This window comes from Strix uralensis, chromosome 11 (assembly GCF_047716275.1).
Source record: "Strix uralensis isolate ZFMK-TIS-50842 chromosome 11, bStrUra1, whole genome shotgun sequence".
In the NCBI taxonomy this organism is placed as follows: Eukaryota; Metazoa; Chordata; class Aves; order Strigiformes; family Strigidae; genus Strix; species Strix uralensis.
The window spans coordinates 9,607,441-9,632,719 of NC_133982.1; the positions used below are offsets into that span (position 1 = coordinate 9,607,441).

Genomic DNA, 25,279 nt, shown 5'->3' on the forward strand with positions numbered 1-25,279 from the left:
AAATGAATGATAAGGCACTTACACCTATAGTCACCTGGGACTCTTAGGACACCATTATGACAATCAAGAGTTTAGCATGACTAAATCAACTACAATGAGTTAGTAACTTACTTAGATATAGTGACTCAAATTCTTAAAAGTTTTCAGAAATACCTGAAACATCAAGACCTAAATCTCAGGCTTACAGTTTTCTATTCAGCTTAGCTTTGTCAACTGTGTCTGTAGCAAGATACAGAACAAAACTTTGATAAGTTTCCTAAAATTCAAACCCCTCACCAGATTAAATTCAAAGACTAAAAGGGAAAAAAAAATACTTTGTTTCAAAACTTACCATTTGTAGCCAGATGTTTGTTGTTAATACTTGATTCTTTTCATCCTGGGAGGAAGGAGGAGAGGAAGAAAAACACAAACCACAGCTTAGTACCATACAGCTAAAACAACACTGGTAAATACATTTGACTATTATGAAATAGCCAGTTCTGCTAAGGTACTTTTCAAAGCAGAGGGAATCATTGCCTCTAATTTACTGCAACAGAAGTTTTCACAGGTACTTCATATTACTGTAGTCAATCAAACCTTTTCCTGAGGGTATCCTTCTGCCAGGCCTGGGGCTCCTTTTAATAAAGAATCTCAAAAGGCAAAGCAGGTTACAGTAGGGGTTGCCTGTTTCACCTTTGTTAGGAGCAGCCCTCTCACTCATTAACCTTACACACCAGACATATGCAGGTAGTAGAAAAAATATTAAACAGAGAAAGTGTGACTAAGCTCAGATGATGTGTAGTGAGGCCATACTGAGTACCTTCTTAACATGCAGGCAGCACCACTGATACCAGTGGAACTATACAAAAAGTGTGGTATCAGCTTTACCAGAAAACTGTTGTCAGGGCCGAACATTATTCTGCTTGGAACAGTTTCGGTTTTGAGGCCTTTCACCTTGCCTCCTGTGACTCCTTCATGTAAGCTCAGGTGACACAATAGGCATCTTAATGCTGCAGTTAATTAAAGGGTTTAATTTGTCACTTCTCAGACACAGGAAAACATTGGTGACCTTATTTCTGTGGAGGTACTGTATCAGTATCCACCTGGGTTGTGTGAAGCTAATGGAATATACTATATATACCCTGACAGTATTACACAGGCTGCTAATGAACGCACAATCCCTGTCCCAACACCAGTCAAAGCTTCATTTACAGTCTAAGGAAGTGTCATAGCATATTTCAGTCACCTGTACAGCAGCAACTATCACAGTTGCTCATACCTCTAGACCTCTGAACTTAAATCTGTCACTCTTGAACTTAAATGTTGTTTCTAAATGCCCCCCCCAAAAAGTTTAATCACATTTCATTAAAAAAAAAAAGCTTTCTCTTTTTGATAATAATCGTCACTGAAGGTCAGTACTCTTTACTCTTTTGCTGTTGTTTGGTGGACTTCTAACTGAACAAAAGTCCTGAGAGACCTTTAATTAAATCCATCTTAGATCAGCAAAATAGTAAAAAGTTACACATCAGGTAAAATCAAATGCAGTGCAAAAGACAATGGCATTTTTAAAGCAAGTGAAGCCTTTGGAGGACCAGCATCAGTAAATGCATGCCAGTGTTACTAGGTCATGTATAATCACAACTAAATGGACAACATAGAAACAAATAGAAACATTTTAGGTAAAGATTGGTATTGTGCATGAATAAAGTCTGCCCTCAAATGCACGTTCCTACCTTCCTTTAAAATGAAAAGTAAATTAAGAAATATAAAGCACAGACCATAGCTAGTGATTCAGCACTTTTCCTCTCTATTTTCTGCTTCATCACCTCCATGAACCTTAAAAATATCTCAAATGAGCAACTCATTTAAACGGCATCCTCGGGAAACAGGTCTCTCTAACCTTTGGTTTCAGGAAAACATTGTTAAGCTGCATTGAATTAGCATGCTGAAGGCATTGCTGAAGATGTTGGCCAGGCAAAGCAGTAATTAATTTGCAGTAGTAGCTGTTATTCTCTGGACATACAAACAATAATTTGGTGCCTCTCTCAACAACCTGCTTATAGTGTTAGAGCACAAAAAAGGTAGTTTGCATGGGATCTTTAATTCATGAATGAAGAAACAATCCTGAAGAGATCATTCATCTCACCATGAACCAAAATCTGTAGACAAGTGTTGCAGATTAAGGACATGTAAAACCTATGTATGTTTCTATTCATCATAGCCATTTTTTGGTCAGATGTAAATACCACCAATGATAACTTAAGATTAAAAGTTCAAAGAGCTCAAAGCTCTGTGTGCTGTCTCAGATGAACATGACAAGTTCCCATAACGCAATGTCCCATCTACTGCACCTGAGTAAAGCCAGAGAGCACCACTGCTGTGTGGTTTCTGTGCAGGGCAGACAGTAGTTGTGTTGCTTTGTACAGGCGTAACTGGCTACTCAAAGCTGCAGAGCAGTTCAGAATCCATTATGTTGTGGGAAGCTTGTTTCAGGACTATTAGCTGAACGGCACGTACTCCTGCATGGTTACATTCTGAGTTAAACTCACAGTTTATTCCCAGTATGATCTCTTTCTACACATGAATGGCCACAGCCTTAGATTAGTGATGTTTCAAAAATTCCCTTTTCAGTAGCAGGAAAAGATTGTACTAAATCTGGAGTGCTGCTGATGCTTAAGCTAATGATACACTGTGGGGATTTATTTTGAAGCCCTGAGCGCACAGCATAGTCAGATTAACTATTTTAGGAGTACCAGAAAGGAGCTCTACTATCAACCAGCACACATGACAGAAGCAGGGTAGAGAGCCATCACTGAGCAGTCCAACGAGCAGAGCTGAGGGGGACAGTAGACTTTTAATCCAGCTGTGCTGCTGGCAGAATGATTCAGCTGCCTGCCACTGCCAGGCACATGGCAGAGCCATCACAGGTTTGCCTGCAGGAGACTCTGCAGATGTATTCTGAAGGCCAAGAGTTATTCTTGTGATAGAGTGTGATCTTTCACTCAGATCTAGCTGAAAGAGGGTATCTGAGAGTATTGACTCAAAAGTAACTTGTACGGTGAAGACAAGCCCTATAGGAAGATGGCCCATGCTGCTTTCCTGGTGTTTCTTTCTGTTATTTTAAGCATTTAGAGCCTGAAAGAGTATATTTGAACAAAATAACTCCCACTTGGATCACTATATTTAAGGTTCCATCAGTGTTTAAATCATAAATCTCATCATTGCTCCTCAGCTATAAAAACTTTGCTGCGTGCTGAGGCTTCGTTTATAGTGGTGGGTTTTTCCTAGTGTTTGTTGGAGCAAATGGCTTCCAACATTTTAGTCATTATTGGATTGACCCAACCATCACTAGAGGAAAGATTCTGATTTTAGAGGGTTTGTCCATCTCTGTGGTCCCAAGTGAAGCTGGTGAAAGGTGGGGCAGGAGACACCCTGCAGGGTTTCTCCCAGCTCAGAGAGTTTTTTGGACACTGTTTTAAAAGCTTTACAGCAAACTGCATTAACAGTATTTTTCATCAGAGTTGTGCAGTACTTCCCAATAAATGATGGGTGGGCTTCAAATGCTTCATAGAATTTCACCAGTTTTTGTTACTTTGCAATATTTTGTAAACATACACTTACAGAAAAAGTGTTGAACACAAAAGCAAGGCAGCTCCTATTACAAACCCCTTCTACTATAAACAAGCAAACAAAAAGGACTTGACAATATATTCTGAGGTGCTGGCAAAATTAGTCAGAGAATGAGACCAGAAACTATATCATGGTGTTTGGATTGTTGTGGTTTTTTCCCATACCAGCCACTTTAGCTTACTTGCTGTTCAGACAGTACTGTCCAAGTCGCGCAGCTAACGAAGAGTGAGGTTTCATTAGCACAGTGGGAGGTGGGCAGGAGGCTACTTCGGTCTGCTTGATTCACAACTGTAGTCATGATCTGTGAGGGCAGATGGCAAATTGCTACTGGACTGCTTATCACGTTATTTTACGGCAGTGTAGTTAATGAAGGGAAAGTAACCGACTTCAGGAAGACCTGAATGGTCCTTCATTCATTTTTGAAAGTAGAGGTAACAATTTCTGGAAGTTTTCAGAGGGAATTGCACTGTCCATTATTCCAGTTTCCAGCTCTGGTTTTGTCTTGTCTTTTCAATTTAAACAGTCTAACAGACTGATCACCTTTGGAAACACAGTATCAGATTCTCACATTATCCTTCCCTTACCCTGTGTTCAACAGAATATGTAAAAGAATAGATGGAAATTTGACAATGCTTTGGAAAGAGCATTATTAGCCTGGACATTACAAACTTTGCAAGGTACATTATGTGCTGACTTTCAAAGGGATGTCAGCACATCTATTAACCACACTAGAAAAGCTACACAGCAAAAAGTAAGGGGAAAAGGGAGTAAAATAAGCCTGCATGCCTGTAGACTGCCATGCAACAGCGACATGCAGCACCTAGAAAGAAACACATACTTCCCAGAAGACTTGCACAAAGTGATGTCCTGACTAAAATCTATTAGCTGTAATTCTTGCACTTCAAATCCAAATTCTTTATTTTTACATGGTTGAATCTCACCAGATTACAGAAAAGGTAATGCCTGTTTGAACTGGGCTTCAATTACTATGAACTTTAATAAAAGAGTTTGTAAAGGCATTTAAAGACATCCCTGTTACAGCAATAATGCAAGGTTCCTGATTGGTACTTTGTAGCAAGACTGAAGTTAATAATTGTAGACTGAAGTTAAAAATGGGCTGGCAGCCAGTGAGACACCTAAGGCACTCCCTATATAGATTTTCACTTTTGTTTGTTTGAATGTCATCCTACTGAAACCAGCAGGTTAATCAGTTCATTAGCTCTTATCGCATTGTCTCAGCACTTGCTCATTAAACATTCTCAACATCTTCTGATCCACAATGTCAAATTACTAGCACCTAATGACATTTTTTTCCTCCATCATTTAAAACTCTGTTATGTTTAATTTTTGCTTTGCACAGCTTGGGGTTTTCTTCCTCTTCCTTTTTAGGGTAATGCACTGAGCATCACTAAACATCACATGAAGTGATAAAGCCTGAATTCTTATAGGATTAGTACTGAGAGAATGGGCTGGAGGGTGAGTTAAGCACTCATAAAATGGCCAGTTGCCAAAAGATTGATGCTATGGTCATACTTCAGACAGTCATAGTGACAAGATGAATCTGAGATCCTCAAAACTTATGGCGAGTAGTGGAGGGGCTGGACTTCTCCATTCCTGCCCGTTGTGCTGGTGCACACCAGCACCCTGTGCGGCCAACCTCCAGGAGAGGCCAGAGCAGCATGGGGTCCAGCTTCACCCACCTGGAGCCCATCTGAAAACCTCGCGTTCTTTATAAGCTAAGTCAACATAGGGGACTCTTGCAATTATCCTCTCCCCGTGTGCCAAGGTTAATGCTAAACTTTTGTGTTAGAGGTGGCTCAAGGCTTCTTAGTTGTGCAGGCAAAATTGAATTGTGCTATCTCAGGGGCGAGGATAAAAATCAGTTACTTAAAAGAGCCAGCCTGATGCTTCTGCAAGGACACTGAAATGAAAACTGCAGTTGCTTGCCAAGGACTACGTCTAGTCATCCATAGGCGGGGGCTGTAGCTGCAGCAAGTCTTGATCTTGAAGAATGTAGTAGAGGGTGCAGAGTCAGGCTGCCCCATAATGGGTGCACATTCGTTGCCCCTGAAGCCTAAGGCATCACCTACACTGCACCTGCCAAAAGGCAATATTAATTAAAATGCAAATTTGGATGGAATTAAGGAATGTTTGGGTTTTTTGCATAGGAATAAAAAGCTACATGGAGAGCTGGCAATGTGAAACAGGTTTTTTTAGTCAACATAAAGATGAAGAAAAAGGCAGTGTACAGGATCTGTTAGATGAAAGAGATTTGAACTCCTGATGCCTCTTCCCCACCTGACTTCCCTTTCACCACAAAAGGAATAGGTTAGTGCAATTACCATTCACTTCTCCGGTTGTCAGCAATACAACTTTTTATCATAGTAAAACGTTTTTGACTCAGCTTACAGCACATATTTCTGATTATGCAGAAAATGCCATATAAACATGCATTACCAATGCATAAATAATAATATTCCATGATCCAGCATGTAAGGCTCAACACCAGGAACAGGCCACAGAATGTTTCTGATTTCTTGAAAACAGATGCAAAAAGTTCACAATGGTTCAAGAAAAAGTCAGAAGTGGAAAATATAAATTTTCACTGTTTAACTGCATTTTTCTTGAGACCACATCAGACTTAAACACACATTTATATTTGGTGTTCTGACTTTTGCTATATCAGTGACATTTTTATATAAAAACAGAGCTCAGAAATCTGTGACTTAATCTTCTAGTGGTACAGCCTGTTGCTGGGAAGCAACACTCCTTCAAAATTACAGCAACTGTTGCAAACTGTTTAAACGGTTCAAACAGAGTTTAAGATGATGTTTCTTACTACACAGCCCAGTCAACATGGTGTGCTAATTCTGCATGACTTGGCCTTGGGCTTGTGCTTGCCTTAGGCCAGCTCCCTTTACGTCAGCGGCTAATTTGCCCTGATTCTGTTGGTGCTAAAAACCTCCTGAAAGTTGGTCTTCATTATTTTATACTCAGCCACTCCAGGCTAGTGACCTTAGCGAAAGTTGAAGGCATTTAGGACATCACCCTTTCTTCTCTTCCACATTCCACTTCAAAGCCAAATTCAGCCTTGAGGCACCTTCACTGCTAGGATGGTATCTGACTGTGACTTTCTCACCTTCCAACTCAGACTCTCTCTGGCTCTTTCAGACCTTTAGGGATAAGGTATTACAGCTGTGCTCAGCATTTAGCTAAACATCTCCTGTAGCATTAAGGTGAGTTTTGCAGTTAAATCTCTGAAATCCAGCCTGAAAATTTCTTCCTTACTTTGTGTGCTTCTTGATCTTCAGTTGCTTCTAGCTTTTTTTAATCAAATAATTAAAATCTTAAGGCAAACCAAAATGTGAGTAGTTAGAGTGAAATTTGAAAAGAAAAATTCTTTTCTATAAAGCTCTTAGGTCTATTAGATTTCTGATGGATGGCAGATGAATTGCTCTTCATAATCTGCATGCTGAAGATCTTTGAAATAGAGGACTGCTCTGTAGAATTGCTCCTGACTGGGGAAAGTGGAGTTTTGTTGCTGGCGATAACACAGACTGGCACAGATTGCTGCCACTATCTGTTATTATTTTTTTTAAAGGCTGTCTTTGAACGTAAATTCAAAGAGGACCAAGGCAATAAATGCCTATTTAGTGACCAACTGAAATACTAAGAGTTATACGGGAAACAGAGTTCCTCTGTAGGGAGACCCCCTCCTCACTCTCCCCCCAGCCCCTGCTTTAATTTGTGATACAGTGAGTAAAGTCTATTGAAGTCCCCTAAATCTTTAGCCAGGAACCATGCAGGGCAAATCTTTGGTATATTCCCAACACAACCTGCTGTCCCAAGCACTTTCCATAATCTTGAAGGACAGAGTGGCAGTACCAATCCCAGATGCAGTGACAGTTCCTCTGTTTCCTGTCTGAATTAAAAAATCAGCCTCTTCACATCATGTGAACAGTGTAGCAGAGCTGAACAAGAACCTACATTAGAATGGACAGCTGAAGAAGAGAATGCAGCTGAAGAGTACTTGTGAAAGAGTTACGAAAGGGCTAATGACTGTTGTATATATTGGCTCAAGTTTGTGAACAAAATGATATATATTTGTAGGAGACGGTGACTGTTAATCCAGTGAAGTTTCCTGCATGAGACAGGTGGGATTAAGGTCTGACTCTGCACTCTCATTCTATTTCTTGTTCTTGTTTTGTTTTAGAACTGTGACCTACATACAGAGATTCCTCTGGCCATATTTACTAGAACTACTGTAGAAATTAAGGAGTGGGCCACACTTACTTAGAAATAATGCTGGATAAACCAAAAATTCCAGCTCAAGCTACCTCTCTTCAGCAGATAGTAATCTGTGACAGCCAAGACCTCATCTTGCTATTACTTCAATTCTGTGCAGCTTCTCACCTTCAAAATATGACCTATCTTCATAAACGTTTACTTACTCAGAGTATAATGTTTAAAGTTCAGATATGGAAGATTTTTTTCAAAGCAATATCTACTTATGTCATCTTCCTTTGAAATGTGCACATCCAGGCTGGCCTACATATATATGTGTTAATGCCTTTTGTTTTATTACCTGGGCTGTGGAGTAAAACAGTGCCAGCAGTACTTAAAGCTAGCCAGCTATGGTGTACTGGTTCTAACTTTTGGGTATTGCTCTTACGGCATATGATAGTTAGTATTTGTAGAGCATTTTCCTGTCTTGACAGTTTGTACAAGTTCCCATCAGGAACACATTAAATTGTTCAGACTATTTATTATCTTTTCTGGGCTTTTTATTGAATTATTATAAATGTGATTAAATGAGTAGAAGATCAACAAATGCTTTATAAAACTGACTTTGTAAATCTTCCAACATACAAGCACATTATTTTCAGCCAATTAAACACAAGGAAAACGGTACCTAGCTATACAAATAAATGCAACAGTGCCAAATGAATACTTTTCAGTACTGCTATGAAACTGTTACATAGCATTACAGATTTCAGCACTGCTGTAAAGATCCTTAGGAGTGCAGTCCTTGCACACAGTTATACAGCTCAACATGTAGCAACTTAGACTGCCACATCTGCTGACATTAGTTCCAGATGTTTGCAGGTAGTAACAAGGGCAAGCTGAAGAGACAGGCTGAGGAACAGAGCAGCAACAACGCAGTGTTACCACGAATGGAAACAAGCATCCGCTGTTGGGTGCAGAGGGGTCCTGGGATAGGGTATGCAGGGGCACAGGCTTTAGCCATGGTGAGGCCCATTATGATGAGCTACTGTTTTCATGCAGTGGAAACTGCAGTAGGGTGGTCTGCAAGTCACTGGGCAACACTGGTGAGAAACAGCATCCAGCAGCTGGGAGGAAGGGAATGGGAGAGGAGGAAAAGAAATCTCCCAGTGTGAGTGGTGGAAAGATGCCCTGAGCACTAGACTAGCTACAGTTCTGGTCTGTGTTTAACACTTGAGCCAGCACATACTTAATACAAGGTTTGCTATGAGCTTACCCACAGTTACAATTCAGACTTAAGTGACTGTAGAACTTCACCTATGTGTAAGTCTACAAAAACAGGGATTTTCAGGTATGTGTGCATGGGTATTGAAGCCTGGAGTTCACCTGTACCATGCACTGTTCAGGTGCGCAAGAAAGAGAGAAACAAAAGAGTGAGGAAGTAAACCTGAATACAGCAGACAAGAATGCTTCTGCTTATAGCTAAAGTTCTGTGAAAATTTTAAAGGTTTCTAGAGTTAAAATGCTCAAATGTTACTAAAGCATTCTGTGCTGCTGAGATAGAAGTAGATGCTCATTTTTGGCCTTTTGAATATCTAATTTTTTCCTTAAAATAAAAATTAGAAAAATGTCATTTGAATTTTACCTGGGTTAAGGTTGAGATTGGAGTGTGAGATGAGGAGTCTGACTGCTTTGCTTAATTCAGGTGAAATTCTGATGGGGTGAGGTGGGGGGTGTTGTTTGTTTTGTTGTTTGGTGGGGTTTTTTAAATTGTGCTCTGTGTGCTTTATTTTGCAAGTCTGAAAAACTCCACTGGTTTCTCCACACCACGTACTCTTACATGCTTTTGCAGGAAGCATATACTCTTCCCCCAACTACTTCATCTTGCTTTAAAAGAAAGGCAGAGTTTGCTCGAAACATACAGAGGTCCTCCCAGATGCATGCAAATCTTACACAGCAGAAAAGCTGCTGGAGAAAGAGCATAGAAGAGCCATCTTAACTCTGGGCAGAGCATCTGCATGAGGAGCCTCCTTAAAATGTGGGAATGTGTTTCTGTTCCATATATACTCTGACAAGGTCTGACAGTCGTGCTTGCCATTGACTGTAATAGGGCTTTGTCCTGGCAGTGGGCTTGAGATGTATTTTCACCCAAGTTTCACAGAACAGAAGTGGAGATTATAAATATATGTAAGAGCCTCATGATGTACCATTTCTGTTACCATGGGGACATAATTGTAATAGCACTCTTTTTTCTTTTTTTTGTTCAGTACATCATTGTTAGCAAGAGATTGTATTTAGATTTGAACACATTCATCTTTGCAAAGACAAGCAGGGATCAGGTGTATGAAATGAGCAGAGTACATACCTAATAACATACTGCACATCTTGCATGAAAAAAAGTACTTTTGAAGAGCAAGAGGGGGAGGTTGCATTTTTTCAAGTTATTTTATGAATTCCCATGATTCAGTGTAGGTTTCACTCAGTTTAATTATTAAATATAGCATAGAGCTTAAAGTGCATTTATTACAAGCATGCAAAGTAATAACCGTGTTCTGTTGCTTTATTTACAAATAATTCTTGATTCCACTGTATTCCATGGCAGACTCCCATTGAGAAGATTGAACCCTGAATTACTGTTAAATACTGGCTCTAGGTGCTGATTACCATTGCCAAGGCTGACACAGATAGGCATCCCAGCTCTGAGTGCACGCTGGGATCTGGGAACTACCAACCATTCCACAGGCTAAGAGGGAGTAATAGAACCCCTGTAGCCCCACTCCTTAGTGTTAGAACAAGAGGGAATCAAAGCTTTTGAACTTGATTTATTTGCCTAGAGGTCAGCTGCAAAACATAGAAGTTGAAAGGTCAGGTCATTACAGCTGGATATACCAGTAATGCCAGGACAGCATTATATCAAAAGATTTGACTCTATTTTTATTCTTGCAAATCAACTTTAAGTCATATTTGACTTTTTATTAAGCCTTTCTCCTCAAAATGTTCATAAGTCATATGGAAGTGCTGTTATAGCATGTATATTTAGCAAATTAAAGTGGAAGGAAAGCAGGTGATTTCTTTGAGAGAAGAGAACGTTATGGGAGAACAAGGAGCTGAACACAAAGCTTCCTCTCCCTTTGTGTGATCAGAGCACAGAGCTCCAGCATCAGCCTGCTGCTGGCATTCTTCTATTTTTGTGATTAACAGCAACAGAAAGTTCCACACCTGACCAGAGCATGTTGTCCATGTTTTAGCATCAGTTCACATGCTGAAACCACAGAACCTTTGAGGAACACCAGAGCCACAGAGATAGAGGCATCTGACTAGGACACAACCCTGAGGAATAGCTCTAGCTACTACAAATGGACATAGTTAAAGCCAGCTTCAGACAACCAATTAGCAAAGTGCCATTACTCATCCCAGATGGTCTCTCTTAACTATACTATCTTATCTCCATCTTTCCAAGTGTAGGCAAATTAAGCAAGAAGGAGTACCTCCAAAATTCGTGTTATGCAACATAATCCATTATTCTCAGTGTCTTGGGGTCTTTGTTCCATCTAGGATACAGCACAGACATCACCATGGCAATTAAAAAATTCCCTGGAGAAGGGTATGGTACAAAATACATTGCTTATCCTGCTGAACATCTCTGCAGCTCTTGACACAGAAGTATTAGTAAGACACATTAAAAACTCGGGAAGAGAGGATGAATCAGCATTACAGAAATTCTAGTTATTCCTTACCCTACATCCTCTGAGTGACAGGTTTGAGAGTCCTCTTTTACAGGGTCTTCATTTTCAACTTTCCCTAAAAATCCATATGGTCCCCACTTCTCTTTAATACCTGTAAAGAATCACTGACAAAGGTACTGAGAAATCGTGAGCTTGGCTGAGAGGAATATATTGATGAAAATCAACTGTGTGTCTCTTTCTTCACAAATACAACAAGCGTCATGACTGAAATGTCAGCACACCTACACAGTCCTTCAGGCTGCTGTTTTCTGCAACACAAAAGAGCAAACTCTCTCCTATGAAAAGAACATTTCTACCTGGTGGGGTCAGAGATGGAGTGAGTACTCCAAAATCCATAAAAACGCTTATTTTAGTTTCTTGAGCTCAGTGAGTGGTTCAGTCAAACTTACCAGCGCTCATTATTTTTTCTGTGTTCATTCTTGCATTTAGTAGCATTGGTGGTAGTGGGTAAAAGGCCTGCTTCTTTCCCCTCAAATACTTAACTGACACAACTGTGTAGTTATTGAGAGTAATTATGGGGATGCCAACCACAGAAATATGTTAATACTCGTGGCTGAACATAGAAAACAAGCTAGTAAAAGTCCAAAGTATTAGTGCTGTATAACTGAACATGTGCGTGGGTCCACCAACTCTGCACATGGTTATCAATCATCTTCCCTTCAGGCTATTCCATTATGAGGATCATATAAGCAATACGGAGACATGATTATAGGCCACGCAAATACGGCTTCACATCACTACCAGAGGATTTTGGAGAGATGAACTGGATAAATATCATATTCTTACGTTGCTGCCAGTAAGCAGCAATATGGCTTCATGCCAGCTCTTAGGTGTTGTTGAGGCCAGTGTTAACAGCCTTTCCTTTTACAAATCAAATTCTAGTTTCAGATAACAGGCATGAACATGGAAGCATAAATGAAGGTTAAATCTGAATATAAAAGTTTACTTCAGGCTTCTTCTGGTTATTCTTGGAAAATAAATATTTTCATTTTAAATAAATTAAAAATTCAAAATAAATTAGTTAACACATTAAGAAGAAATTATTTAAGTAATTAAAATTCTAAGTCAATGTTAAAAGATTTATTTTTCTATATAAGCAGTTGTACATACATGCTCCCTGCTACCAACCCATTGTGAATCTTCCTTTTTTTTTTTTTCTCCTTTCCCTTTTTTGTAACTCAGAGGTATATTTAGATGGGAACAGTTGGATTGTTCAGTAGTCTATTCAGGCGAACATGGTGAGGAGTTCAGGAGAAACTGAAGAATTCACATCTGTATCATCTAAATTTGAAGTAATTAACATTTGAATGTTTCTATGTTAATACACCATTTATAGATAGAAAAGTGTTTGCTTTCAGTCCATGGACAATACTTTGTTCAACTGCTGTCAGCACTATTAGATTTGTAAATTACTGAAAACTTTTTATAGTGTGTGCTTTTCTCTCAGAACTGTACAGGCACTGCATCTGCTGCACAGGTCTGAGAATACAGCCCTAAAATGAAACACAGAACAGGAACAATCAATTAGGTGGTATTCTGTTTAAGAGCCATAGCTCATCATGACTGCTACTTAAAAATGTTAAACCATGGCTGGTAATCTGATAACAGAGGTGCTCTGGTAACAGAGGTGCTCCCAAGGATGGTGTTAGAGGTTAGGTGCATTGCTTTAGCACCACTTCCTGCCCTCATCCCTGAAATTGCTGCAGCACCTTTCCTGCCAACTTGTGAACCCACACAGATCACGTTACAGGAGTGGGGCAGAGGCTGTGATGGTTAGGTGTGGGTTGCTTTTCCCCAGATAATTCATCCAGCCCACAGCATCTTCCCACAGCACTTTCAGAAGCCTTCCCAGAAAAGAAATGGGTCCAGCAGGGGCAACTACCTGCATTTGAACTCCTTCCTCAGTGTGCGTTGACACTGCAGTCAGAGGCAAATCAAATCCAGGAAGAACCAAGTCAACTCCCATCTTTATCTGCACAGTAAAGCAGGATTTCCCAAGAAGCACCAGATTTATAGAGCATGTAATTAGTCTGTGTGTGCACAAAACCCGCAGCGGATGAGCAGAGAGACTAGACCGCACACACGGATCAGCTTGTGCCACGGCTGGGACTGAGCCTGCAGGTCTCCCAGGAGCCTGGGAACAGGGAAGTAATTTAACAGGCAAAGAAGGTTTGAAAATGCTGGTCTAATACTTGTACTTTATGGAGCCAGATCCTCAGCCAATACAGATCAGTGTAGCTCTGCTATCTGAGGACAAGAATGTTGCTAAAGAAAAATATAGGGCTTTCAAACATTTCATACAAATTTCCAGATTGTAACAAGCTGATCCATATTGGTCAAAACAAAGGATATGAACTTTGTATTAAGTAGTTACATGATGTATTGTCTAGTACTTGAATATGACAGAATAATTGTCATTTTAACTGTATATAGTATTTAAGAAAAAGAGGAACAATTCTGAATATTACAGGGAGTATATTCATTTCAGTCCCCAAACTTCTGTGAATTAAAAGCTTTGTATAAGAACAAGTATTAGGTAGCCAGACCTGAATCCCCAAAATTGTCTTGTGCTGTAATTTTGTTTTATTAGCTGATTACTGAGGACTAGTAATAATTACTAGATGATGTGACTTTGCAAATTCTGTTGTTCTAGTCAGAGGTCCTGTGCAAATGTGAAGGCTTTATGTTCCGATCCCTGTGCTCTACAGCAGTCTGTCACAACAGAATCCATTTTCTAGGACTTCATCATGCTTTTCACAGTAAGATGCAGACCTTCTTCATCACAAGTGGCATAGGAGTAGACGTCTACTCACTTTTTAAGTTAATGGGGCATCCATACCAATGTAGTTAGAAAACAAAGAAATGAAGTGCCAAGCTTTTACAATTCATGCTGATTATTTATATCACAAAGGATGAGAAAAATGTTAGAGAAACTGCTTTGCTTTACTCATACTAAAAACCGAACAAACAGAAAAACCTCAACTGATTTGTATTACAATTACGAAGACCTCTCCTGGGGAATCAGAAAGCAGAACAGAAGTTCTGATTTCCTCATACAATTAGCATCTCTAATGTCCTCCAGTCAACTTCAGTTAACTATCAGGAGTTTTTTTAGAGCCTTTAGTCAGTCCTTTTTTTCCTTCCTGCAAACTGCCTTAAAGTAGTGTAAATTTCATTGCTTCCCATTCCATCCTACAGAATACAGACTGTGTTTAAAATATCTTTCCAGATCTAACACTCTTCAAGAAGAGTAGGTAAAAGAAAGATGCTGAAGGAAAAAATAGTCAAAAATGCCCGAAGATGTGTAGAAGCACAGGAAAAATGGAAAAATATCACAGAAATAAGGTTGCAGTTTCTCATAGCATATCACTATCTCACCATAGTAGGGTAGGGAGAGATGTTGTTTAAATAGATCAATTATCAGAATATTTTAGACTGTTATTTGAAAAGATCTGTTCTTCATATTTCACGAGGAAGCAGAATACTCTGTTTTCTGTTATAATCCAGTAACTTTCATAGGTATTAAACTAACTAAAAATATCAGAAAGCATATCCCACCACTGCTCGTTTTCTAAACTCAGGAGTAAATCATGGTAGAATGGAAATGGCTCCAAGATGAAAGTGCAAATAGTTTCTCCCTTTAGCATGGAGGCAATAAAGATCAAGCAGCAAAGTGAGAGGAAAATAAAGCCTGGAGAGACTTTTTCTGATGTACACAAATGAATGCTAAAAATTAAAAGAATAATGCAAATTTGATGAGCTTCTGCCACAACCATTGTTTGCAAAGAGGCTGCTGAGGTTTGATAAACAGCTTAGGAACTTCTTCAGTACCATTTCTCAATGATCCTCTTGATTTGGTTGTTTTAGTCATCTTTCCAGATTTAAATGTCTTTTTTATTTTCTTTTTTTTTTTTGGCTAGGGAGATGTTTGTTTTATAGTCTGTTTCTTTACAGATGCTGTTCTGCTTCTTTGAATGACAGCATAATTTTCTTTCTAAAATTTCAAGATATTTCACATTACTATCTTGCCCAGTGGGTCCAGGGTCTTTGATTGCAAATACTGAGTTACAGATTCTTATGCAGAGGCTTTGCTAAGCACTGTATGGAAGTCATTGAAGTCAACTGTATCACTTACACTGTGTAAAATGAAACAAGGACGAAAGCCCTTGAATATATAAACTTAAGTCATACAAGTAACCAAGGGCAATGTAGGATGAGCAAACTTTGACTGAGTTCAGATAAACATAAAAAAGTTTGAATGCTTTCATTTTTCCTTTGGTCTGCGCAAGTGAGCTGAACAGCCTAAAGGAACAGGATTTCTCTTGAGATTCTGTTGCTGCTCACTACGTACAAAAAAACTATTCAGCACTTTTCTTTCCCCTAACTAGAAATTAAAAAAAGAAACAGGAGAAACTGAAAAATAAGTCAAAACTGTTGTGTAGTAAATTATTTAATTAGCTAGTAAATGTCTGGAGGAACCATGAAAGATTCCTGACTAAATGGTGTTACAGAACATAAGTAAGAACTTGAATTTTCATCTAGACAAATAACTGAATTCAACTTTCTTAAATAAATTATTAGATGTTGATTCTTCTGATAGGAAAAAAAGAAAAATTAATGATCAGAGTGACCAAAATGGACATGTTTATACCCACAAAAATGTCCCTTGCTACATAAGTCACAAGCTAAGATAGTATTGATCCAGCATTCTCCCAAGTTTAGCAATTTGGCTCAGATAGAGATGGAACTAGCTTGGTTTTTTGCTAAATATATAGCAGATTTTTAAGTGAAGAACCACAGGTAGAGGTTTGTGAGCAGTTTAAGCTACTACTCTAAATCCAAAGTAGGTACAGGTCATCTAGAAAAATGACTCCTCAAAAAAAGGATACAGCTAACTGCTCAGTCCCAAAGGCACTGGTGCTAGGCAAAGGGGTAGGAACATGAAGCCAGAAGTTAGCAAGATCATCTCTTTCAGCAGCAGAGTGCTGAGATCACCTTAGGACACTCACAAAATGGTGCCCCAAGTTCCACACAGAAAGTTAATATAAATTCTAGATTCAAACCAGAAAGCCCCAGAACACAGTAATGTTTTCAACAGTTGCAGAGTAAAATTGCTGAAATTCCTTAGAAAATCTAAGAAGACATATTAATGAAAGTTAGTTTTGGAAAGCCATTGGTCTGATCCCAATGCAATAATTCTGGTATTAACTTTAGCATTTTTATGCTAAAGTTTTATTTAACGCTGTCTTGTACACTTCAACAGTTATTATAATATGGACGATTCTTATGTTAAAGAATCCAGTCTATTGAAATATAATTAGTTTGCAAATGTTTTGGAACAAATATGATCTTTTCAGCTGTGTTTACATGTCATCTGGTACAGGGAGATGGAGCAGGGAGGTGGACTAGATGACCTCTGAAGGCCCCTTCCAAACTAAAATAAGGCCATAGGATTCTTCTACTCATTTATATAGCAGTAAAAAATGAGTTTGAAGTCTCACTGCATATCTCAGTGTATTCCAGTTCTTCATGCCTGTGTCTCTAAGCAGTAATTTGCAGTGTAAATGTATGATCAGTTTGCATTAATTTCTAAGGTTTCATCTTCTGACTTTTGGGGATGGAATTCCCTCAGATACATTTCTCTTAATTGTGTTAACTTACAGTAGGTACAAATACATCCATTGTTAAAATGTCAGGCTAGGCACAAAATTCATACCTTGGTGATCACTGTGTTCATTTTTCTGTGCCATTCACTATTCTCCATGGGATGTAGCAGAGCAGGAACAGCACTGCTGCTGTGTCTATTCCTAGTGTTCACTCTAAACCAGAAGGTAGCAGCTGAATGTTCTCCTCTGATGCTATTATTGGGGTGGATGTTACAAGAGAAAATAAGAACATTAGAAGGTGTTTGCCTCCACATAGTGTTTAAAAAGTGGTGGCTGTAATTTTATCCAGTGTGGAAATTATATAATGTCAGCATATTTCAAGAATCTGTTTCTCAAAAATGCATATGCTGGAAGTTTTTCCTAAGCATGTTAGGTTCATGCTCCATACCAACACTGAAATATTAGACAGGCAGAGGCCAAAAACTAGCTTTTTGTGCAGGTGGTGGGGTTTCCATGAGGTGAGATGTAGAGAAAAATAAGTAGCTTCTCTACATCATGCTTCTTATTTTTTTGACACTGTACTGAAGCTATGACCTTGACCAACTATGACCATTAACCCCTCTTCCTCCCCTGCTGCTAAGGTATATAGATACCCTTAGCATTTGTGTGTTAAGATTTTCCTTCTGTGCTTATTCTTAAATTTTGTTTTCTTAAGTCAGATATTTCCAAACATCTTCTGATTGAGATCCAGAGGGACGTTTATTATCAGGCTATTCGTTCAATATACATTGCTTTACTGCAAGGAGTTTTGAAACAAGATTTCAGCAAATCAGAGGGGAAGTAGGTTATTTTTAATTTCTTTCGTCAAATTGCTTGGCATTTCTCACTTCAAAAAAATTGAAATAAATAATTTTAAAAAGCAAAAGAAACATCTTATTCCATCTTCTGATGTTATAGTAACTCAAATGTCCTTGAAGAGCACTTCTGGCCAGTTGGCTGTCTCCACTTTGTTTTCACTTCAGGATGATTTAATTGAAAGATTGCTTTGCAAAGGTTTACGAGCAGTGATTTTTCTATTAAGGAATACAGGAATAAAGCAAACTCAAGAGAGAGATCCTAGGTATCTTTCAAAGTTCTTATTAACTTGACACAGAAGCTTTTTTTAAGTCCTTTCAAACCTCTTTCTTTCCATTTTGCCCCCCATCCTCTTCCACCTAAATTCCACCTTTCTTCCAAACTCCTTTGCCGGCTCTCAGGTCTACCATGCATTCCCACTTTTCCTCCAAGCACCCCCCGTTTCCTAGCTCTCCTCTTCATTCATGTGTCTCCAAACTACATTTTTCTCACGCTGCCACTGTTTCCCTCCCCATTTAGCAACACTGTATAATTTACTGTGCCAATTTGCATTATCAATAGACAGTTCATTAACTATTTTATAGTGAACTAAAGTTGGGGCAATCGGCACTTATGGGTCCCTTGTTATGTAGTCCTGATACTAGCATGCATATTAACATGCAATACTAATAAAAAGAAAAACATATCTGCAAGCAGAGGGTAGAAATAATTGCTAGTTTTAGAAGGAAAGAGTTAAACTAGAAAGGTAAGGTAGGAAACATCCACTGTATTTGCAAAAGGTTTCATATACTGTCTCCCCTTTCCTATCAGCAAAGTCAAAGTGGAATGGAAGAGACTTCAAGTAAGGAATAGGAGCAGCCAGGATGCAGCCTGGCTCAATCTTATTCTGCCAGGGATTTGACGGATCTGCTCTGCATAGGTCTAACTCCCAGTACAGCTGGTATCAGCTGAAAACCCATTAAAGTGAATATATAAACTACAGGAAAGTATGATGGTGACATGTTTTGTTTCTAGCTTGTTAAACCAGTAATTGTTATTGCAAGTAGCTGTCATTCCCACCAGCATTGGCTTCTTGTTGACAATTCAGAAAACTCGTTTATTTTATAGTGTGAAGCTTAATTTACTTCATGGTTGGTTTCTTTCTTTGCCTGTCAATCCCAGATCTCTGAGAAAGAAATGCAGTCAGTTTTATAGCAAGCAGAATGAGCTGTAACTAAACTGCCAGAACAAAAAACTATGGCTTCTTACTGATTCTGAAGGGATTTTTTTTTGAAAGGCACATAGGATCAAAAACTCCCTTTTGAATCATATTAGCTAAGACTGCCAGTCATTGACTATACCCAGACTGTCTAGTGATCTGTAGATATTTGCCCTTCAGTTTATATGGTTTTTAATTAAACTTGACAACTCCAGAAGAAACTCTGTGAAGTTGACCGCCTGCTGTCCTTTAGCCATTTGTGTCTCCAACAGCCAACTGTCCCTACAGTAGTCAAGGACATGGTTATAGCCATGTCAGGAGCGTGGGGAGAAGAGTGCCCCACTATTAACTCATAAAAATGCAAAGGAAACCTTTATAGTATAGATGTAATTTTAAGTAGGAAAAAGTCTTGTGGGCATTCAGCTTGTTCTATTCAGGAAGCGTTTTTAATGACATAAAGAAGGCTTCTGTAAGCAGTGTCATCACTGAGAGGGTTTGGCCACACAACAAACCTTTCCCAGGGTGGTTAATACTTAAAAACAAGTTAGCTTAACATATTCAGGACAAATGTGTCTATATAGAATGACACCAGAAGTGCAATTTCTAAAAGCTAGGGAGAAAATTGGTCTGTTCACAACCCTGTTTTATTTCGGATCAAAGTGCTTTTTTGAGCTCTCCTGATCTGAAATAATTCTGAAATATATTGTATGTAGCGTAGTGCTAACAATAACAAAACCAACCAAACAACAAAAACCCCACAGCATTAGGGTTTTTATCCTGGTTATCAAAATAAACCCAGCACTAGATAAGTGTTTCCTGAACACACAGTTGTACAAAAGTTGTCAAAAACCCTTTGAAGGGGACTGTACTGTCCTGTACCAAAGCAAAAGGTGCTCAGTTGCTGTGAGAAGGCACACTCTGCAGCAGGAGGTCGTTTCCCAGAAGGGAGCTACAGAAGGCGGCCTTGTAAACTAAGCCCATGGTTGGAAAGGGTTTTTATTGAAGCCTGGTTTAAGGTTCAGTTGAAGCATCTTGTACTGTGTTGAGTTCTGCAGAGATACATTCAAATGTGGAGTTTTGGTCAGGTGCTCAGTTTAAACAGGCCTTGAACAGACTGGCTAAGCTTTCCTGAACATACTGGCCTATTACTACCAAAGATGAAAATCTAACTAAAACCAGAGATACACAAAATACATAGCTACAACTGAAGGAAGGCTCCAGCCTGTAGGAGCTGCTGCAGAAGCCACTAAGGGGCCTGATGCACTGGAAAGAGGAGCTAGACCAAAGCTCCATCACACAGATGATACGGGGCCAAGAGAACTGAGTGGTTATTTCTGCCCTGTCCTTCACATTCCCTGCTGTATGTGGCAAGAGACCCATGAAGGTTTGAGCCAGCAAGAATAGCTGCAGAGACCTTCAGGCATTCAGACCTTTGAAGCACTGCCTGTCCCCATGCTGCCCTTCGTTCTCTTCACTTCAGCTTCCTTCTCTTATGTTCCTCTGACCTGCCCTGTCCTCATGTCTCCCACTGCCCTTTGAATACCCCTCTTTGTGTTACCTTGACACATTCTAAGGGAATACAATTAGAAGATGAATCATGAAATTAATATATCCCTTATTAACACAGTATCATTTATTCCTTTTGTGTTGTTCCTCGCTTTTACGCTTTTTCTGTTGTCTCCGATTGTCCCAAAGGCACTCTTGCTTATTTGTCTATTTAGACAGATTCTTTGTGCCAGGAGTCACTACTACTTGTGTCTGAAGAGTGTCCGGTGTGAGGACATCCCCTTTTTTCAAAATCTCTAGCCCACTCATAATAATAAATATCATTAATAATAAAAGCATGCCCACATACAGTTAGTGGGATGTTAGTGTCATCTGCTATATCAGCCCACTGGTACAGGCTTTTATCTCACATCAAAGTTTTGGTGTAATACCTGGCTGTCCTCTCCTAGCTCTCAGGTGCTTGTGCAGTACTGCCACAGTCTGCATCGAGTTCAGTCTGCCAGCACCCGTTGAAATTGTTGCACTCTGTGTAACACATATTCTTCCCTCACCATCATTGAAAGAATATATGACTCCACGTAGCTTCTGTTCTGCTCATTGGCATCCCATATATTAAAACTCAACTGCTGTAGACAAGGCTAGAACTGACATATTTTGCCTGTCGGCTTTAGTGGCACTGACACTGAAACAGCTCACTGATTACAACTGCCTACTCTCACTTTAGCAAATAGTAAATATCATCCTGGAAATACACATCCTAAGTTTTCACCTGAGGTCTAATGCATTTAAAACTTGCAAAAATGAGCATAGAAACTATGAGCATCTAAATCTGCAGAGTTCTCTGTGTGCTGACCTTCAGATGCTAAATGAACACTGTCTGGATTTAGGCAATCAGCAGCTTGTAAGGCGACAGAAAGCAAGCCACTTGTCATGAATAATCCCATCTTTCTTTTTTGTTTAATTTTACTGTGCCTTGAACTTTAAGCATCTGATGGAAAGAGTGGCATTTTGAGGTTAACTACTAGTTTTAAGTAATTAACTTCTTTATTAGTGGCCATAGCTAGTTGAATTCAGTAAAAATGAATATTGTAAAGCCACTTATATGTAGAGTTTGATCTCTGTGCCGCTGTGATGTTTAAATTACTTATATTTGAACCCAAAAGATCCTAGAGTGCGTTTTAAAAGCCTCCCAAGCACTGCACAAGAGTATCCATTGATACACTGAACAACTGTAGTTGCAAATACAGCAGTTAAAATTTAGGCATTTGAATGTAGCAATCTTGTCTAAATAAGATAAGAAATAATATAACTTGGATTTTGGCCAGGACACCCCCTTCCTCTCCCCCCATTCATCTCCAGAAATAAGCAGCTCTTTAGTGACCACCAGAAATCAAGAACTTTGGGTTTGCATATCCTCCCCCCCCACACACCTCAGACTACACTTCTTGTTGGTTCTAAGTACAGTTAAGGATTCAAAAGGCAAAGTATGCAGTCTGAACTTCACTTTAAATATTTCATACTGCTAAGAAGGTTGGGAAATATTGACAAGAGATCCAAGAAAGAGGCAAACTTCACTTTTAAGTTTACTTCTTTAAAAAGGCAGTCAAAATTTGGTGTCGTGTCTTGAATTATTTGTGCTTTCCTATATCTTACAGTCTTCCTTCGCTATCACAAGTCTCCATTCTAGGAAGGAAAAATCCACCCCTTTAAAGAAATAATTTCCTAGAAGGTTATGGACTTACCACATCCATGATCTGCATGAGGCTGAGAGTGAAATAGACGGTGAGTGGCTGGGAATCATTTGCAACTGGTCGCTCCAGAGGGTTGTAATTTTTCAGCAGCTCCTTGTAAAGCTTCCTTTGGAACTCTCCTTGCAGGGACTCTTCAGACACAGGAAGAAATAGAGAAATAATTAGGATTCTATATCAGAAAGTAAAGCTAGGACATACACTCTTCTCCTATCAGATAATTGTGTATCTATTATTTTACCTGCTGCATTCCCAGAAAAATGTCACTGTAATTCATACAGTTCATTAGTTACTACAACAAAGTCTTATCACAAATGTATCACTCTCTCTTTTCACCCCAGCCTGTAAGGGGGATTCCCTCTTTGATTGTTTCTGGCCAGGAGTGATAAATTCTAAATGCTAATGATGCTTTTGTCAAGTTGTGTACCCTTTGGTCCAGCAGCAAGAAGCGGTGAAGAGGAAATACACTACCTGTGTTTTGACACCTGTCCTGGCATAGCTATAACCAGAGAAGCAGAACACAGATACAGCAGAGGGCATCAGCAAGACAATGGGAGAAAAATGGCCACAGGTTAGACTGACTCCTGCTCTCAGACAGCTTCAGATTGACAAGTCTTTGGGGCAAGTACTTTCTGCTTTGTTCTCTGTTCATGCAGCTATGAATAAAGTGGGGGTACAGCATTCCTGGCAGAGATGATAGGCGCTACATTAACATACATGATAATATTCAGGCATTTCTGGCCTTTTCACACCTTAAATCTAGGGATAGTCTTTATTCTGCTGTTTTTCTACGGAGGGAGAGGGAGCGGGTCCACATGGATGGAGCAGAGTAGACCAAGGACAGAGGCGGTTTCAGAATTAAAGGAAATCTGGGTCGGGTAGGAACAGGTCCCCAGGGTGCGAGCCCGCCCTGCACCCCTCCAGACGGACTTTCCTCTCCCCTATTTCCTAGTCCTGAACTGCCCCCCCCGGGAGCCACAGTCTCTGCCCAGGAGCAGGTACCATTCCAGTGCCTTGACGGAGTTTGCTCCCCCGTCCCCGCGGCCCTTCCCGGCAGCTCCCGGCGCTGGCGAGCGCCCGGGACAGAGGCAGCGCCCGCCGCAGCGCCCGGACCTGGGGAGAGGGGGCGGCGGGGGGCCGGACCCGCCGTGCCGCGGAGGGCCCGGGGCAGCGGTCCCGGCGCTCCCGCCCGCGCCCGCCCCGGCTGCCGGCGGCTGCCCGCGGAGCCCGCGCTGCCCGCGGGAGCACGGCGTTCACTCACCGCGCACCAGCCCGGCCGCCGCCAGCAGCCACACCGCCAGCTCCTGCAGGCCCATTCCGGGACCCGGCGAGGGAGGGAGGGAGCGAGCGAGGGACGGACGGTGGCGGCTGCAGCTGCTTCTCCCGCCGGCCCCGCGCGGCGCGGGCCGAGCCGCCAATCCGGGCCGCTGGGAGCCGCCGGCGCCCCGGGGACCTCCGGCAGCTCGGCCCCTTCCTGCGCCCTCAGCACCGGAGCTCGCCCTACGGCGCTGCCGGCTCGGGCGGAGCGGAGCGGAGCGCTGCTGACGGCCCGCCTCCGCCTCCTGCCGCTCCGCCTGACGGGTTTCCCTCCCTTCCCTCAATCCTCGGGCGGCCCCGGGCCGGAGGGGCGGGGGCGGAGCCGCTCGCAGGCCGTAACCGCAGCCGGAGCGATGCGGTGCGCTGGGCGAGGCGGCCCCGGCGTTATAGAGACGGGCGCGGGGGCAGCCCCCTCCCTGCTAGGCAGCCGCACCCCGCAGCCCTCCCCGCTCCCTCGGGGCCCGTCCCCGACCCCGCCGGCTGACGCCCTCCCGCTGCGGCCAGGGCTGCGCCGGGCGCGGGCAGCTGGACCCCCCGCCCGCCGGACGGGGGCACGAGGAGCGACGGGAGGGGGGGGGGGGCGGGCGGGCGGGCGGGCCGGCCGCCCGGCTGCCGCGGAGAAGACACCCTGCCCGCGCTCGCCCACAAGCCAAAGGGCATCGGGTCCCTGAGGGCCACGGAGCTGCCCTCCCCGCTGCCCTCCCCAGCCCAAACGCTCGGTCACTCCGCTTTGCTGCCAGCAGCGGCTGCTCTGTGGAAGGCGTGAGTTAGCCCCCAGGGCAGCCGGGTGCCCCGCGCAGGAGAGCCGCTGCCGGGGTGGGGACCCAGGGCAGGACCAGTCCCCGCTGGCCTTAGCCAGGAATTTGGCTCCAGTCACCTTTTGGGCGGGAGGGAGATGGGCAAAATGATGTTGCACACACGGCTGTGAAATCCCCAGCAGAGATGCAGGGCCAGGGGCTCAGGTGCTACAAGTTTTGTCTAGATAGGAGAAAAACAACCATGGCTGAGGGGCTTTGTGTTTAGTGCTCGACAAACACAGGACTGAGTAAAATGATGCCTGAGCTCCTGCCTGGTGCAACGATAATGCACCACAGTTGGAAAGCAGGACTAGAAAATTCAGTGCATTCTGTTGATTGTCTGGTTCCCATTTGCAACTTTAAGCACATTTTTGAGACTATACATGGCTTATTTATTTCACGCCAAATCCCTGCCCTTCAAATCCAGTTGCTACATTAAATGAATGTCCTAGGCAGCTGCATGTAACGGAGAATGGTACTGAAGAGCGTCCTCATTTGCAATGTAACTAAATGCTTGTTTTTCAAATAACCCAGCAAACAGCAGTTTATTAGTCCGTGTTAATTCTCAGCTTTAAAAATCCAGGTAATCTGTTTTGGCTGAAGCACTGACCTAATTTATGTATCCACTGTTTAAATATTTTTAAATGTTGAGCACAGGATTAAACTGGGGACA

The 25,279-nt window shown here is 41.4% G+C and overlaps 1 protein-coding gene across 3 annotated transcripts in view; it reads right to left on the bottom strand.

Moving 5' to 3' along the window:
• Positions 1-24,018, bottom strand: part of LOC141948310 (neuronal acetylcholine receptor subunit alpha-7) — a 44,511-nt gene extending 20,493 nt beyond the window's left edge. For 2 of the 3 annotated variants that reach the window (XM_074880591.1, XM_074880588.1), the window contains exons 1-3: positions 23,754-24,018; positions 22,487-22,626; positions 332-376 (exon numbers count right to left, since the gene is read on the bottom strand). In XM_074880591.1, the coding sequence (XP_074736692.1) occupies positions 332-376; positions 22,487-22,626; positions 23,754-23,808 (240 nt within the window). In that variant the 5' untranslated portion in view covers positions 23,809-24,018. Of the gene's footprint in view, positions 1-331; positions 377-11,570; positions 11,671-22,486; positions 22,627-23,753 lie in introns of those variants that run through there. The other variant, XM_074880592.1, reaches the window with a different exon arrangement.
• Between the last annotated feature and the right edge of the window lie 1,261 nt (positions 24,019-25,279).